We start from the raw sequence: 15,392 nt of genomic DNA on the forward strand, positions 1-15,392 counted from the left end.
CTGCCCTGCTGCCCACCTGGCTCCGGAGACCCTTCCTTGCAAGACGCTGATGACTCCTCTGCCCACCGTGCTCCCTCCCGGGCCTGCGGGCTGAGACCCTGGGACCCGGGTTCGCTATCCCCCAGTTCTCCTGGGTGACGTTATTGCTGGTCGTTCCTGAGTGGTTAGCATTGTTACCAGGTTAGTACAGGTCTGAACTGAGTTTGCATTAATAAAATCCAAGCGAACGCAGAGTCGCCTGTGCTGGCTCCGTGACCCCTCGGGGCCGGCGTCGCCTGCAGGCCTGTTCAGGGTGGAGGTCAGACAGCCAAGCGCAGACCAGGGCTGATTTACAGGCAAGACTGTGTCGCGAACACAGGCTCGCGACAGAGGGCGGTGGGAAGGCTCTTCCCTGGGCTTCCTGGCTTCAGGGTCGTCCTTGGGCGCAGCCCTTCGGGGGCGCGGAGGGCACCCAGCACCGCGCACCCGGGCCGGGGGTCCCGGCTGCACCCAGTCAGTGCCCAAGCGGGGTTGCGCGACGGGGCGGGGCTGCCCCAGGACCCTGGGGGCGGGGACTGGGCGGGGCCACCAGGGGGCGGGGCCTCGGCGCCATATAAGTAGCGGAGCCGGGCGCGCGCCCCGCTAGAGAGCGAGCGCGCAGCGGCTGCGGCGGTGACCTCACGTGTCCCGGCCCCCCACGACACTCGTCCCAGCAACCCCCACGCCTCCCGCGCACCCCGGCCACCGCCCCGGCTCCCGGCCGCTCACCAGGCCCCCAAGACCCGGCGCCCCGCCGTCCAGAACCGGCCCGCGCCCCGCCGGCCCCGCCGCCCGCGCCGCCATGGGGGTGGAGGGCTGCACCAAGTGCATCAAGTACCTGCTCTTCGTCTTCAATTTCGTCTTCTGGGTGAGTCCCGGCCGCGGGGTGGCGGGGAGGGGCGCCCCCGGAGCCCGCAGGCCGCGCGCCCCGCTAGGCCCCGCCGAGGGGGCGCAGTAGAGCCGCCGAGTTGTGGGGCCACCTGTGCGCGCCAGGCGCGGGGTGGGGGGGTCCTAAGCGGGCCGGTCATGGCGGTGGGGGTCGTCCGGGCCGCCGCGCTCCTCGACGGTGGGTGGGGGTGAGCTGCGAGCCGGGTTTGGGGGCCTGTGGTCGTCGGCACCCGGAGCCCCGCGGCCCGGCCGGGCCGTTTCGGGGCCTCGGGTCTGTACCCACTTGGTGACGGTGGTGGGTGCGGTGGGTGCGAGCTCGGAGCCCTGTATCCGGCCCGCTCAACCTGCTGGCTGCTGTTTCTGGGACCACCCTGTCTCGCGGGGACTGGGGTGGGGGGGCTTGGGGGCGGGGCTCACGGAGTCCCGCCCCCATGAGCTCATCGGGGGCCACCGCCCCTGGGTGGGCGGCCGTGTCCGGGGAGCGCACTCTGGGTCCGAGTCTTGGGGACTGTCCACCCCACCCTTGGCCCAGCCGCACTCACCCCGCAGTCCACTCTTGCTACCCTGGGGATCGTTGAGGGGAATCCGGGCTCACCGGGCCTGGCGTGGCCTGTGTGTTGGGATGCTTGCACCATGGTGGCCGCAGTGGGTGGGGGCCCGTCCCCTGCCCTCCTCACTCCGACTGAAGTTGCAGCCTGGCCTCACCTGGGGAGCAGAGGCGGCCTTGAGGGGAGGGGGGTCTGTACTGGGCAGGTGTCGCTGAGCTCCAGGGGCCCGTGGGAAGAGGGGCCGACAGGATGGCCGTGTTTGGGCTCACGGGGTGTCTGGGCTGCCCGCCCGAGAGTGTTTCCTGCCCGGGATCCTAACTGCTGGCCAGTGACTGATGGACTTTTACTTTGTTTTCACTTCCTGTGGGTGCTGGCATTGGGGAGGAGGTGGGAGGACCGGGAACAGTTGGGTGTCCTCTCGTGACCATGCCTTGCCTCCCCTGGCCGGAGCCCTGGGCAGTGACCGGGACCCCTTCCCAGGCCCCTCCGGGCTGCTCTGCTACCCTGGACGGCTCCCCTGCCTCACGCAGGGGCCGTGGGTGGACGGGGAGAGCAGAGTGAACTTTTAAAATGGCCCCTGGAGCGAATGCGAGGAGGTGACATCTGTGTGGCACGTGGACAGCCAGGACTCGGAGCGGCTCTCAGGCAGTGTGGGACTGGGGTGCAGAGCACCCGGACCAGATGAACTCTAGCTGGGGTGGAGTGGGGGTGTCCTGTCAACCTATGGGTGTGCCAGGCGTGCCCCGGGCAGCCGCCGCGGCCTCCGCTGAAGACTTCCTCCTGTCCTGGACTTAGTGCTTGCCTGCCCTGGCCCTGCAGGTGGTAGGGGTCAAGGGGCACCCAGACACACCTCTGTGGCCCTCGGGCCTGGCTATGAGGATGAACTCGTCCGGAAAGTGGGGGATAGGCGGAGGAAGGGGACTTCACCGGGCGTGAGTACTTGGCCCTCCATCTGCCCAGTGGGGGTGGTCTTCAGGGCACCCCGCCCCCCTCGGAGCTCAGCTGGGCGAGCCTGGTAGTTTCCCAGGGCAGCTGGGGCGGAGGAGGACACGTCCCTGGGGCATTCTTTATTGAAACCTAAGGAAATGTTTCCAAGGCCTCCCCCGTCCTGGGCCTGTCCAGCAGAGCACTGAGCTTTGTCACTGGCCCCACCCACCCATGCTGGGTGACCCCCTGCGGTGGGGGGATCTGAGCCATGAAGGCTGGGGGCACACTCTGGAGTGTGCCCAGCCCAGCCATCTGGCCGCACCCCTTGGCCCCTGTGCAGGAGCGGGTGCTGTGGGAGCCCAGGGAAGCAGGTGACCATGGGTGCCTGGAGCAAGGAGGCTCCCATGCAGGAGGGGCCCCCTGGCAGCCTGGCATGCTTGCCCAGGAAGGAGCCCAGCCCCCCTGCGCGCCCACCCAGGCACGTCTGCACACACACCTGCGGAGACCCCGGCCCCGGCGGCGGTGTCCCTTCAGTGTACCTGACCACCGCCTGCTGCGGGGCTCCCTGGGGGGCAGGGACGGGCCGAGGCCCAGCTGCAGCCCAACCTGAGCAGGGACACTGGCAAACGGTGGTGGAAACCCTGCCCGTTGGGGTGTCTGGAGCTTCCTGAGTGGAGCCTGAGCCCCTTGGTGGGGTAGGGCAGGAGAGCAGGGGCTCCTGTCCCACTCCCCCCCCCCCCCAGCGGGCCATCGGCCTCCCTGCGAAGTGGGTGTGCGGACGGCCCTCTGGCTGGGGGCTGTCCAGGGAGCCCTGGAGATGCCACAGGGCCCTGCGGGAAATGAGCAGCAGGCGTCCCGGCCGGGAACGGACCGTTCTCTGCCTAATGCAGTCGGTGGCGGCCTTCCAGGGGCTGGGCGGCCAGACCCGGCCCAGGAGCAAGGGGGAAGCCTTGTGAACTCGCATTTAATTTTCGCTTCCAGACAGCACAAGACTGTCTGTCCCTTAGGAGTTCCGTCGCCTTCCTTTCCAGGGAGGGGATGTGGCCCTGGGAGGCTCTGGGTGGGGTGGGGGTGGGGATCTCCTCCAGGTTTCGGGGGCGGGCAGTGAGTGGGCCCCCCTGGTGCTCCCGGGTGTCTGGCCACTGAGCTTGAGGGAAATGACCGTTGGGCCAAGCCAGGTCAACAAGAGGTTGTTTAGGGTCTGTCCCTAGGCTCGGGGGGCAGGGCTCAGCGAGGGGCCTGGGACCCTGGTGCTGACGTGGGCTCTCCCTGACACCACCCAGTCCAGGCCTGCTCCCCGCAGTGGAGTTCAGAGCCGCCTCTGCCGGGTGCTCTGGCCCCGGGCCTCCGCTTCACACCTGAAATCCCTGATGGGGGAGAAACTGGGTCATAAAATCAGTGAGGACTATAGTCTAGGAGCCCGTGGGAGGGACAGCTGGTTGCCTCTGCACTGGCCCGTGCTTCGGAGAGGGCCCTGGCGCGGGGCTGGGAGAGAAGCCCGGGGGCCTCATCCTGGCCGGGCGACTTTCAGCCCGGAGACGTCCCCTGCCTGCGGCCGGGTCTTCCTCCTGGACAGGACACGGGGCTCACCTGGACGTGGCCCCAGCGCCCTTCAGACTTGTTCCCACCGGTCCAGCAAAATGTGGCTGCAGCCCGCACGCTTCCAGAGAGTTCGGGACTTCTTGGTCCTCCCCCCCCCATTTTGTACTTGGGGGCCTCGGGGGGGTGCCCCCAGAGCCTGGGAGAGAACCTGTGGGCAGGAGGAGCCCCACCCGCGGGGCCTGCGGCTGACAGACGGGACTGAGAGCCCAGGTGCGGGGCGGTCCTAAAACATGGGCCCCGCGGCCTGGGACCCGCCCTGCCCTCTTCCCTAAAGCCGCACCCCACTTCTAACGTTGGAAGTCATTGGGGCGACTCGGTCATGTGAAGTGCAGGAAGCCAGGGCTGGCTCGCCTTGGGGGCAGGGGGGCGGGCAACTCCCCGGGCGCCTTTTGCTGCCATGCAGGAGTCTTCTGTGGCGACTGCCCCACGCCCGGGCCAGCCTCAGGCAGGTGTCGGAATGGCACCCCGGAAGCTGTCTTACCTGTGCCCTCACCTGTGGGTGGCACCGAGATTGTTTCCATAAACACCAGCTATTGGCAGTGGGCGTGGGGGACCTCGGCCGAGACCCTGGTGACCAGGCCGCTGCCAGGGCTGGACCTGAAGTCTGCCACCCACGCCCTGGGCAGTGAGGCTGGGAAGGGGCCTGCTCCCCAACCCCAAACCCACCCCACTGGCTGGAAGGGTCCCCCTGCCCTCCGCTCTGTCCCTTTGGGCTCTGCAGGGGGCATGTGGACAAAGATGTCCCAGTGACCTGCCAGAGCAGGGTGATAATGGCCAGGCCCCAGGATGAGACAGGGGTGGCCCAGCCCAGTGCCCACGGCCGGACGGGACAGCCACTTCTGTGAGCGGCGCTGTAACCGTGCTGAGGATGGAGGCAGGGGCTGAGCCCTGGGGTGGGGAGCAGGGTCCTCCCACTGCACCCTGAGAGGGGGCTGGGGGTCCTCAGGCCCCTGCCTTCATGTCTCGGTGGGAAGTGGCACTTACGTCCTCGGGCCACTGTCCTCACTCCCAACGTGTGACACCTATTTTTAGCTGTCAGCTTCCTGAGGTTGAGGGGCGAGAGAGACCTCTGCTTCCTGCCGAGGGTCGCTGCTCATCCTGGGCACGTGCTTCCTGCCTGCACCCGGTCCTGGGGCGCCTGAGATGGCCCCTGTGTCAGCCGGGGAGCCGCCGGGCCCTGTCCCCTCGTGGCGGGCGGAGGCGAGGGTCCGCCAGCAGGGACCTCTCTTCCCCCACCGACCCCCTTGCGTCCCACAGCCCCTCCTGAGCGCCCCTCGGCTGTGGCGCTGACTTAGCCCAGCATCTGCCAGGGCGTTTCCTGCCTTACTTCCTGCCTCTGGCCTTCCTGGCCCTCTGGGCATGGTCTCCGGGCGCCAGGTCCTCCCTGGGACCAAGGCGGGCAGGCTGTGTTCGGTACCTCGCAGGGGCGGGTGAGGTAGGGTTAGGGGGCAGAGCCGGGGGGGTGGTGCACGCTGTGCCCGGCAGGGCTGCTCTCTGCTGGCGTCCGGGCCCAAGACCAGCTGCCCTTTAGAGGGACCTCTGCTGCCCATGGACGGCGTGGGCCAGACTCGGGGTGAAACCCGCGCCGGCCCGGTGAGCGCGGGGACACAGCTGTCCTCCCTGGGGGGTGCGGGCCTGTGTGCTGGTGGCGGGGCGCTGTCTGGGTCCCCGCAGAGGGCGCGGCCGCTGGCTTGGAGGCCGGGGCGCCTGAGGCCTGCCCGGCAGCTCCCCTCCCTCGAGTTCCCTCAGAGCGGCTTCTTGGAAACGCAGCGTGGCTGGGCAGGAACCCAGCGCGCCTGGCAGTCCCCTCCGCACCAGCGCGGGCGTTCACGTGTTCTCAGAAAGGAGGAAGAGGGACAGCAGCAGAACCCTCCCTGGGGTTACGACCCCTCCGTGGCGTGCGCCCTGTGTGGGGCCCTCCTGCCAGCTGGCCGGCTCGCAGGCTCCGTCCCCAGAACTGCCCCCGTGAGCAGGAGCCCCTTCCCGCCGGTGGCCAGCAGGCACAGGGCGTGTCTCGTGGCCCCGTGGGGACCGAGGTGCATCTGATGGCGCCCAGGGGAAGCCTGCCATGAAGCTCCCAGTGCGGGGGCCGGGGGCGTCGGTGCGCATCGGCCTGTGCCCCACGCCCGCGAGGTCCCCTTCGTGCCTCTCTGGCCTCGTGGCTTGGACATGCCCATGTCGCTCGCCTTCCGTGAGTGGCAGATTCCTGCGCTGGACGGACGTGTGTCCTCGGGCCCCGGGGCGGGACTTCAGCGTGTCCAGGTGCTTGCTGGAGGCTGCGGGGGGCTCGCCCCAGCGGGCCGCAGCCACCGGGGCGGAAGCCTGGGTCCTGTGGGCCGCAGAAGAAGCACGCACCCCCGAAGGCCTTGCTGCTGACTTCAGCCGGCAGGGCTTTGGGTGTTTTTTTAATGGCACACGTTTAAAACATAGAACTTGTGAAGCTCTGACGCAAGTGCACTCCGGTGAAACCAGCTCTTGCTGCGACAGTGGACGCGTCTGTGAGCCCCGAAGTGCCCTCGGGCCTTGTGACCCCTCCTGCCCCCGCCGCACCCCTGCACCCACTGTCTGGTGTCTGTCTCCGCCCGTTATTTGTGTCTCTCCTGCCTCTTCCTCTTCCTCTTGGCTGCCACGCGGCGGAACTTTCTGGAGTCCTCCAGGTGTCGCTTGAGTGAATCCTCTTTCTTGCTGGGAGGGTGCACGGTGGGGGGCCATCTGGGCTGGTCCCGTTTTGATCTATTTCGTGGAAGCCCCGGGGACAGGTCTCTGGGTGGCTGCAGCTCCGCTTCTGCGGGGAGGAACCTGGGGGGCTCCTGCAGGTGTGGGTTTAGCTTCTGAACGGCACCCCTGCCCTACAGCAGCCCGTGGTCGGTCCTCATCACGGGGCCCCTTCCGGGGCGCAGGGGGGGCTCACGCCGTCCTGTCTCCTCTCTGGTTACGTGTCCCTCAGATCTTCCGTCTGTTGGGGAAGTTGGGCTGTTTTCTTACTTTTAGTTGTGAAAGGTCTTTATGAACTTTGCCTACGTGTCCTCTCTCAGCCACGGGCCAGCCGGAGAGCAGGCTTTTTTCGGGTGTGTGCTGTCGCGGGCCCCCTGCCCTGCCGGGCTGGGGTTAGGGGGTTTGGGGCCTGGCAGGCACCTTCCCACCCCGGCCTCTCTCCCTCTGCTCTCCCTGTGGTGGTGGGTCTTACAGGCAGGGGTGACCCAGGGAGGGGGCACTTCAGCCCTGTGGGCAGAACGGGGCCACGGGGGATCCAGGGGAGCCTTCTCTTGACCCCCAAAGGGGGGTGGGGGGACAGCTCTGCGATCCCACCAGGACCACCGCAGGCGGTGGCCATGTGTCCCCAGATTTGGCTTGTCCCCTCGGCTCCTGAGATGAGGGGCTGCCCCAGGAAGGTGGGGGTGGTCCCAGCCCAGCCAGGCGCCACTCCACACTCGGCTCCCTGAGCCGTGGGGACGCTGAGGCCCAGTCTCTGTGACTAAAGAGGGAGGCCCCTACCCCTCTGTCTGGGAGCATCTCACAAAGCGTCTCTGGACCACGGTTTCAAAACAGAAAAGTGATGTCTCCAAGCCAGAGTTGCCACGGCAACCTTCAGCCTCCCTGGAACCGCGGAGGCAGCCAGCTCAGAGCACCAGGGACTCCAGGGCACCCGCCCTGCCCGTGTCCTGCGGGCCCTCTTATGGGCGTGACAAGCACCCAAGAGCACGGACAGGATGTGGGGCACCTGGAACCCTGCCCTCTGAGGGGCAGGCGGGGCCTGAGTGCCCTGGGGAGGGGACCTCAGCCTGCAGAGCCACAGTAGGACCATTAAGGGTGGGGAGAGCCCCACGCCCCTGGCTGCCCCTCCCCCACCAGACTAGAAACCCCGCTGGGCTCTGGGAGGAGGGGCTGAGGACCCAAGCCCCGGCCAGTATGGGTGGAGGGTGCCAGGACCTCGGGAGGTGCCAACAGCTCCCCTTGGGGTGGGAGCCCAGCTGAGCCCACGGTCGAGGGTCCCAGGCCACGGCCGCTCTTGCCTTGGTATCACCTGCCCGGGAGTCCCCGGGGCTGCTCAGGGCTTTCCTTGGGGGAGCTAGTGGTGCTGGGCCCGAGTCTCACACACCGACCATGCCCCCCGCCCCGCCCGCCCCCCCCCCCCGGCCATGGCCTTGGGGACAGGCATGGTTTCTTGGGGTCTGTTTTTGGTTTCTCTTCCCCATGGGACATGTGGGTCCTCCTTGCAGGGAAGGCCAGGGAGGAGGCGTGGAGGGCAGCTGGGGCACCTGCTCACTCACTTGCCTCGGTCGCTCGGTGCTCAGCAGGCGTAGGCCTGGCCTGGCCAGGTCAAGCCTGGGCCCACCGGGCTCTGAACAGGGCCCCCCTTCCTGCCCCGCCGGCTCAGGGCAGACTCCCCAGCAGCCGCGGTGCGCCCCAGGACGGACGCGGATTTGCCCCTCCCTTGCCCCTCGCTTGCCCCAGCTGCCTCCCCTTCTCTGCCCTGGTCTCCACCAGCCCCACCAGGGCCCCGGTGCCCCCAAACCCCTACCCTCTCCTGGCAGCAAACCTCGAGTCCCCGCTGGCTCAAGATGGTGGGTGGCACCACCCCCGGAGGAGGGCCCAGGGTTCCCTGCGGTGCTTGGGGTCTTCTGTGGCTTCTGGCCACATTTAGCAAATGAAAACCCAGGATGTACACTTCAACTTGAGCTTCAGATAAACAACAAGTACCCTTCGGTGTTAAGTAGCCCGGTGCAGAGCCAGGGACACACTTGTCCCCAAGGAGCGCGCCCTGCTCATCTGAAACAGACGTCACTGGGCCTCCCGCATCTCACCGGGCTGCCTGTGCTGGACTCGCCGCAGTGCGGGGTGGGGACTGGCGGCCTGGTCCCTGGTGGCTGGAGGGGCCCCCACACCGGGGCCTTCCTGGGGCACCTCCAAAACCATGGCAGCAAAGCAGACAGAGGGAGGCCGCCGGAGGCCCACGTGCGCGGGCCACAGTGACACCTGCCCTGTCCTTTCCCCAGCTGGCCGGAGGTGTGATCCTGGGCGTGGCCCTGTGGCTCCGCCATGACCCCCAGACCACCAACCTCCTCTACCTGGAGCTCGGCGACAAGCCTGCGCCCAGCACCTTCTACGTAGGTGAGCTCGCGGGGAGCCGGCCGGCGCGGGCTCGTGGGCTTGGGGCGGGGGCAGCCCGGACGGCCCGCCCAGGGGTCTGACCGTGGGCTCGGTAAGGCCACAGGCAGGCTCTCACGGGGCGGGTGCGGCGGGAGGGACTTCCACGCAGAGGCAGGGCCTGAGTGGGCTTGGGTGCGGTGGGGGCCCCCACGAGGGCCTGGGCACCCCCCACCCCAGGCGGTCCAGCGCCTGCCTCCCGGGGAAAGCTGGGATCGCGAGGGGGATGTGCCTTGTTGGGCCCCCGGCTCGCGTCTTGCGGCTGAGCCAGGGCCGGGTGGGGGTGTAGCAGCAGCTGAGTGGGGCTGGGGAGCTGTCAGGCGGTGGGTATTTTCGGGGAGGCTCCTGGAAGGGGTGGGGCTGGATGCCTGGGCAGCCGGACCAGCAGCTGAGGCCGTGGGAGCCGGAGCCAGAGCCTCGGGGGACGGAGACTCAGCCCCAGGAGGGAGGGTGGGGGCTGAGGGCCTCAGCCCCGGTGGCCACACCTCGCTGCCTCATGGGGCTGCCTGGCAGCCTGCAGGGTGGCAGCTGCACCCCCTCGGCGTCTGTCAGGCTGGGGGTATTGGGCTGTCTGCTACCTCCCTGCCCCCCGGGGCTGAGGTGATGGGAGGAGCACCCCTCCCTCCTTCGGGTCCCAGCCAGCAGGAGGCGGGGCCTGGCCTGGCACTCTGGCAGTGTTTGCTGAGACAGTTCTGTCCTTTAAAGGCATGGTCCCTGGGCCCGCCCCTCTCATCCCTGTCCCCACAGGCCTGCCTAGGAAGTGGGAGTGCATCTCCAGGGTTTGGGGCTCAGCTGGGGCCGCCCCTGGCCTGGGGCGAGGCCTCTGTCCTCAGGGCCCCACAGCCTCAGGACCAGGATACACGTGACAGCCCCTCACACTTGTCATCTCATGGCGGGGGAGGGGTGCCTGTGCCCTCAGGCCTCTTGGCTGGCGGGAGGAGAGGGCTGGGCTCTAGGGAGCATAGATGGGCGGCTGAGGGCAGCCATCCTGGGGAGGGTCCTGAACCCCCATCTGCAGGTTCCCAGGCCCCCTGGACTCTGGGTTCCCTCACAGGAGGGGTCCTCCGTGGGTTGCATGGGTGTCTGAGGACTCGGGGTGACCCCTGGGCCCTTGAGGGCTGTTTCTGTCCTGGGGTGGGGATGGGGGTCCTGCAGGCCTCTCTTTCCCAGGGGTTCAAGCCAGCGGCCGCCTGGCGTGACCCAGCTTGTCCCTGTCCTGTCTGAATGCAGGAGGGGCTGCCACCACCCTCCCCTCTGTGCCCCCTTTCGTGGGCCTGGGGTCCCACGAGCGATGTGCTTTGCTGGGGGCAGACCTGAACCAGCCCTTGGGCTGGGCTCCGGCAGAGCGAGGCCACAGGTCACAGGGGGCTCTGGTTGCAGAGGCCCGCAGCTGGTCCGGCCCCGGGCAGGGCTGTGCCCAGGCTCCGGAGGGGAAGAAGCAGGGTCCCGGCAGGCAGGTGCGCCTCCCCGCACTGCGTCAGGCTGCGCCGAGGCTGACACCGGCCTCCTGGTCCCTCTCCTGGCACCAGGGAGCATGCCCTGGGGAGACAGCTTCAGCCGCTGGACCACCGGCAGGCAGGGGCTGGGGGGCAGGGCCTGCCCCCTCCCGACTCGGGCTTCTGCCCTGCCGGCCATGGGAGGGGGCCTCTCAAAGCCCCTCTGGCTGTGGAGTCCCTGCCCACCCAGGACCGGCCTTGGCCTTCGGGAGGGCTGGGCCTGCTAGGGAGGCCGTGGGGTGAGGTGGGGTGGGGCAGGCTGGGGGCCTCACAAGGGCCCTTTGTGCGCCAGCGGGACGTGGGGGCGGGTTAGCGGGTGCGATCAGCTCCGGGCGACCCTGCAGGTGCACAGGCTCCCGACGGGCCCCAGCACTAGGGGGGAGGTCTGGGCTCGGGCCTGGGGACTGTGGGCCTGCACCTGCTCTAGGCTCTGCCGCCCCTCGCAGGACCCTCCATGGCCCAGAACTCAAGACTCCCCTCCCGGGCCCCCTGCGGCAGCTCCCTGGACCTCACGTGGCAACCCAGGCTGGGCCCTCATGCATGAGGGTGTCGAGGCCCGGGGGTAGGGAGACTGGGCTCCAGGGCAGGTGCTGGGCCCCGTGGACGGGGCCCAAGGGTGGACATGCAGGAGGTGTCTCCTCACCCAGGCCCACCGTGTGCTGCCCAAGGCTTTGTCTGGTCTGGGCCTTTCCTGAGCTGGGCAGTGGGTCCTGAACTCCAGGCTCCCTCCCCTGGGGCTGGCCTGGCAGGGGCTGATGGGGGGCCCTCGGCACTGGGGGCAGAGAGCCAGGTTCCCAGCTCTGGAGAGGACTGGGACAGCTGGTCTGCCAGAAGAGGTGGGAGGTCCCTGGAGGGACCCACAGGGCCTGTCTGCTGGGCTGAGGACAGCAAGAGGGGCGGCCTGGCCAGGCCTGCCCCGCGGCCCTCAGGGCCCCCACTCCCCGGCAGCCTTTGCGCCCTCAGGAGCGTGTGCCCAGCCTGGTGGGTGTTCAGGCAGGTCAGGGGGACAGACTGACCCTTGTGTGCCATCGTCACCCTCAGCTGTCCCTGCCACCTTGCTGCCACGCAGCATCCCGCAGCGGGGCCTGGCCTCCCCAGCCCCGGGCGCCTTGTCCAGCGGGCTGTGGCCTCCAGAGCGGGGTCTCAGGGGCAGTCCAGCCCCCAAGCTCCAGTCCAAGGGGCTGCTTGTGGGCACAAGAGGGTGCTGCGTGCTGCTGGCGGGGGCAGCAGAAGGTACCCCCGGGTCCCGGGCTGCCACCCTTGGCCCCTCCCCCCAGGGCAGCAGCTGGGCCTCCCCCACCCTGGTCCCAGCACCGCGTGGTCCTCTGAGCACCACGTCCCAGAGGCTTGCGGGAAGCAGAGCGGGGCAGCTTGTAGGGGTCCGTTCAGTGCGCAGAAGAGGAAGCCAAGGCCTGTGGGCACCCCGGGGGCTGGCTTTGTACGTGCTGGGGAGAGGTCTGGGGTGGTGGGCTGTGGGGCCCCCGGCCCCCGGTGTCACTGGCCGGCGGGCACTGAGGTGCAGTGCCGCCCCCCTTCCCCCCAACAGGCATCTACATTCTCATTGCCGTGGGTGCCGTGATGATGTTTGTCGGGTTCCTGGGCTGCTACGGGGCCATCCAGGAGTCGCAGTGCCTGCTCGGGACGGTAGGCCCTAGGGATTGGGGGGGGGGGGTGTGCCGGGGCAGGGGCGGGGGCCGCAGGGACACCGCCACCGGCAGAGCCAGGAGCTGCGGGGTCGCCTGTGCGAGGTCAGGAGCTCAGGCACTGCTCCAGCGAGCCTGGCCCTGGGGCGGGGGCACAGCGGCCTGGCGACCTCCCCAGAATTTGCTGGTGTCCCTGCGTGGTCCTTAAATGCCACTGCATCCAGGTCCTGAGTCCAAGTTCAAAGTTGCTTTCACTTTATTTTTAAAAAGCACCCCAGGTATACTAACAGGGAGTGGCACCCAGGACCTGGCCCGTCGGGAGGCGTGGCCCGTGGGAACCTGTGCCAGCGTCTCCGTGGGGGAGTCTGAGGGGCCCACGGGGACACCCTTCCCACCTGCTGGGGTCTCCTCTGCTTTGCTGCCCTGTCCTGCAGAGCCTGGGCCCCTGGGGACGAGGGGCACATCGGCCCGAACCCTGGACTGTGCCTCTTGGGGTGTGGGTGGGTGGGAACTGCCAGCCACCCCACACACCCGCTGGCCACTTGGACGTTGGTCATCTGTGGGAGCCAGGCCCTAAGCGGCCCCCACTGGTCCGCTCTGACCGTCCCTTCTCTGCCCTCCCGGTGGGCCTGCATGGCCTTTCCAGTTCTTCACCTGCCTGGTGATCCTGTTCGCCTGCGAGGTGGCTGCCGGCATCTGGGGCTTTGTCAACAAGGACCAGGTGAGCCCGGGGAGGGGGAGAGGAGCACCCACTACTGAGTTGGTGGGGGCAGGTCAGATTGTGGGTGCTCTTTGGGGCTCTCTTCCTGGGGCTGGCCTCCCAGTGGAGGCCACAGCACGTTCTGGGGGAGGTGGCCGGCGGGGGGCTAGCTTGGGGGGCCGGGGGTGGGATGGCTGGGTCTGTCCTGGAAACAACCCCGTTCCTGGAGAGCCCGGCGAAGGCACACCCCCGGGCCGGCCCTCACTCCGTGCGCCTGCGTCCCCAGATCGCCAAGGACGTGAAGCAGTTCTACGACCAGGCCTTGCAGCAGGCTGTGATGGATGATGACGCCAGCAACGCCAAGGCCGTGGTGAAGACCTTCCACGAGACGGTGAGGGCCGCACCGCGGGGGCGGAGGGGCTGTGCGCCGCGGGGTGTGGCCTGGCTGCGGCCAGTCTGGCCTCTGCTCAGACCTCGGGAGCACGAGGGGCACTCGGGACCTGGCCGCTCCTCAAGGGCCCTGGGGCCCCGCTCTGTGAGCTGGGGGCGGGGGATCCTCTGGGACATGTGGGCCTCGGGTGAGAATCAGGCCAGCGGGCCAGGGCGCTGGGCTCTGAGCAGCACAGCGGCGTGGGAGGAAAGGAGGGAGGGGGCCTTCCCAGCCCTGACCCTGTGCCGGGGCGGCTCCCCGTGCGCGCGTGGGCGAGGCTGACCGTGGGCCCCTTCCATCTCTGCAGCTCAACTGCTGTGGCTCCAACACACTGATGACACTGACCACCCTGGTGCTCAAGAACAACCTGTGTCCCTCCGGCAGCTCGCTCTTGAGCAACTTAAAGGTGCGTGGAGGTGGGCGGGGCTTCCCTGGGTGGGCGGGGCCTACCTGCTCCCCAACCACCCTGCCCAGCCCCCGCCCTCCAAGAGTCCGGGATGGTGGCCAGGCTGCTCAGGGGCACGAGCAGGCACACTGGGTGGTGCTGGGGCCTGAGTCGGGGTGCTCTGCCCAGGAGCTGAGTTTTGCCAACAGCCCCGGGAAAGGCACGTGTCTGCCCGGTTCCTGATGGGGGTAGCTCTCTGAGTCTGACTGCCGGGGGGCGTGGAGGACACCTTGAGCTCCCGGGTCAGCGCCCATCCTGTGTGTCGTGACCGCCGAGTGGAAGAGGGTGCACACAGCAAGTTCCCCGTTTCCACATTGGTGTTAAAACGGATGTCAGATGAAACCTGGCAGACGGGGCCCTGTTCACCCCTCTTCCACGTGGGGCTGGGGCTGTGTCTCTGCCCCGTGCTCTTTCTGCAATGACCCCGGGCTCTTGCACTGGGGGAGGCCTGGGGACCAGCGCCCCCAACCACCCGCTGGCCGTCCCCCACAGGAGGACTGCCACCAGAAGATCGATGACCTCTTCTCCGGAAAGCTGTACCTCATTGGCATCGCAGCCATCGTGGTGGCCGTGATCATGGTGAGTGGGGTGCGCGGGGCACCCTGGCAGGCCCTCGTGGGCCTCCGGGTGCTGACGGGCCTGCCTGTCCCTCCCTGCAGATCTTCGAGATGATCCTGAGCATGGTGCTCTGCTGCGGCATCCGGAACAGCTCCGTGTACTGAGGCCCCTGCGGTGGCCCCGGAGGGACCCGGCCGCTTCTGAGGGGCCGTTGCCGCCGGTGTATATAACTTTTCTGGTATTACTCTGCTACACTTATTAACCTTTTTACTTCTGAAGTTTTGTTTTTGTCCTGAAGCTCCCCATTACCTTTGGGGGCTGATGTCACCCGTAGGTGGCGTGTGAGTGGGCCTTGGGGAAGGCTGAGCAGGGGTCCCTCTGCTTCTGTTGCCACTGGGGGGCTCTGCCTGCTCGGCCAGGGCTCTCCAGGCGGCCATGAGCACCGCCCGCCCGCCCGCCTGTCCCCATGGGCCACGAGGCTCACGCCTTTTTTAAATCCTCGTGTCCTTCCTGTCACCTGTCCCTAGAGCTGGATCTTCGAGCAGCCTTATGCCTTCAATGCACCTGTCCTTTCTAACGCGTCACCTTCGGTTGTCATTACATCTTAAAAGTCATTCAATAAAGAAGGAAAAACCAGGCATGCTAACAAACCACCGACCCCTTCCTGTGCCGGAAGTGTCTTGGGGTGGGGGCCCCGAGGGGCAGGGGGGCCCCGCCCAGCAGTGCTGCCCACCCTGGCGGTGGTAAGCGATGGGGTCCCTGGGGAGTCCTCGACATGAGGGCCCCTTGGTGGGGCCACGTGCCTCCCAAAGCACCCTCCACCCAGCCTCACTCCCGTTCCTGCTCGCACACACCCGTGCCCGGAGGGAGCAGAGGCAGAGAACGAGGTGCAGGCCGTGCTGGAGGCGGCCTTCCGCGAGACTCCGCCCTCCCTCCCCGGGGACAGCGGCCCCACCCGATGTCCCCTCCCTGCCAGGTGGCTCTGGCCA

The 15,392-nt window shown here is 68.2% G+C and overlaps 1 protein-coding gene across 1 annotated transcript; it reads left to right on the forward strand.

Moving 5' to 3' along the window:
- The first annotated feature begins 632 nt into the window (after window positions 1-632).
- On the forward strand, window positions 633-15,053 carry CD81 (CD81 molecule). The gene is made up of 8 exons (XM_090292865.1): window positions 633-886; window positions 8,981-9,095; window positions 12,174-12,271; window positions 12,917-12,991; window positions 13,257-13,361; window positions 13,708-13,806; window positions 14,338-14,424; window positions 14,505-15,053. The coding sequence occupies exons 1-8, from the start codon at window positions 821-823 to the stop codon at window positions 14,565-14,567; spliced, it is 708 nt and encodes a 235-aa protein (XP_090148991.1). The 5' UTR covers window positions 633-820; the 3' UTR covers window positions 14,568-15,053.
- The last annotated feature ends 339 nt before the right edge of the window (window positions 15,054-15,392 follow it).

The sequence above is a fragment of the Furipterus horrens genome, unplaced genomic scaffold (assembly GCF_987537825.1).
Source record: "Furipterus horrens unplaced genomic scaffold, mFurHor1.1.pri manual_scaffold_2, whole genome shotgun sequence".
Classification (NCBI taxonomy): Eukaryota; Metazoa; Chordata; class Mammalia; order Chiroptera; family Furipteridae; genus Furipterus; species Furipterus horrens.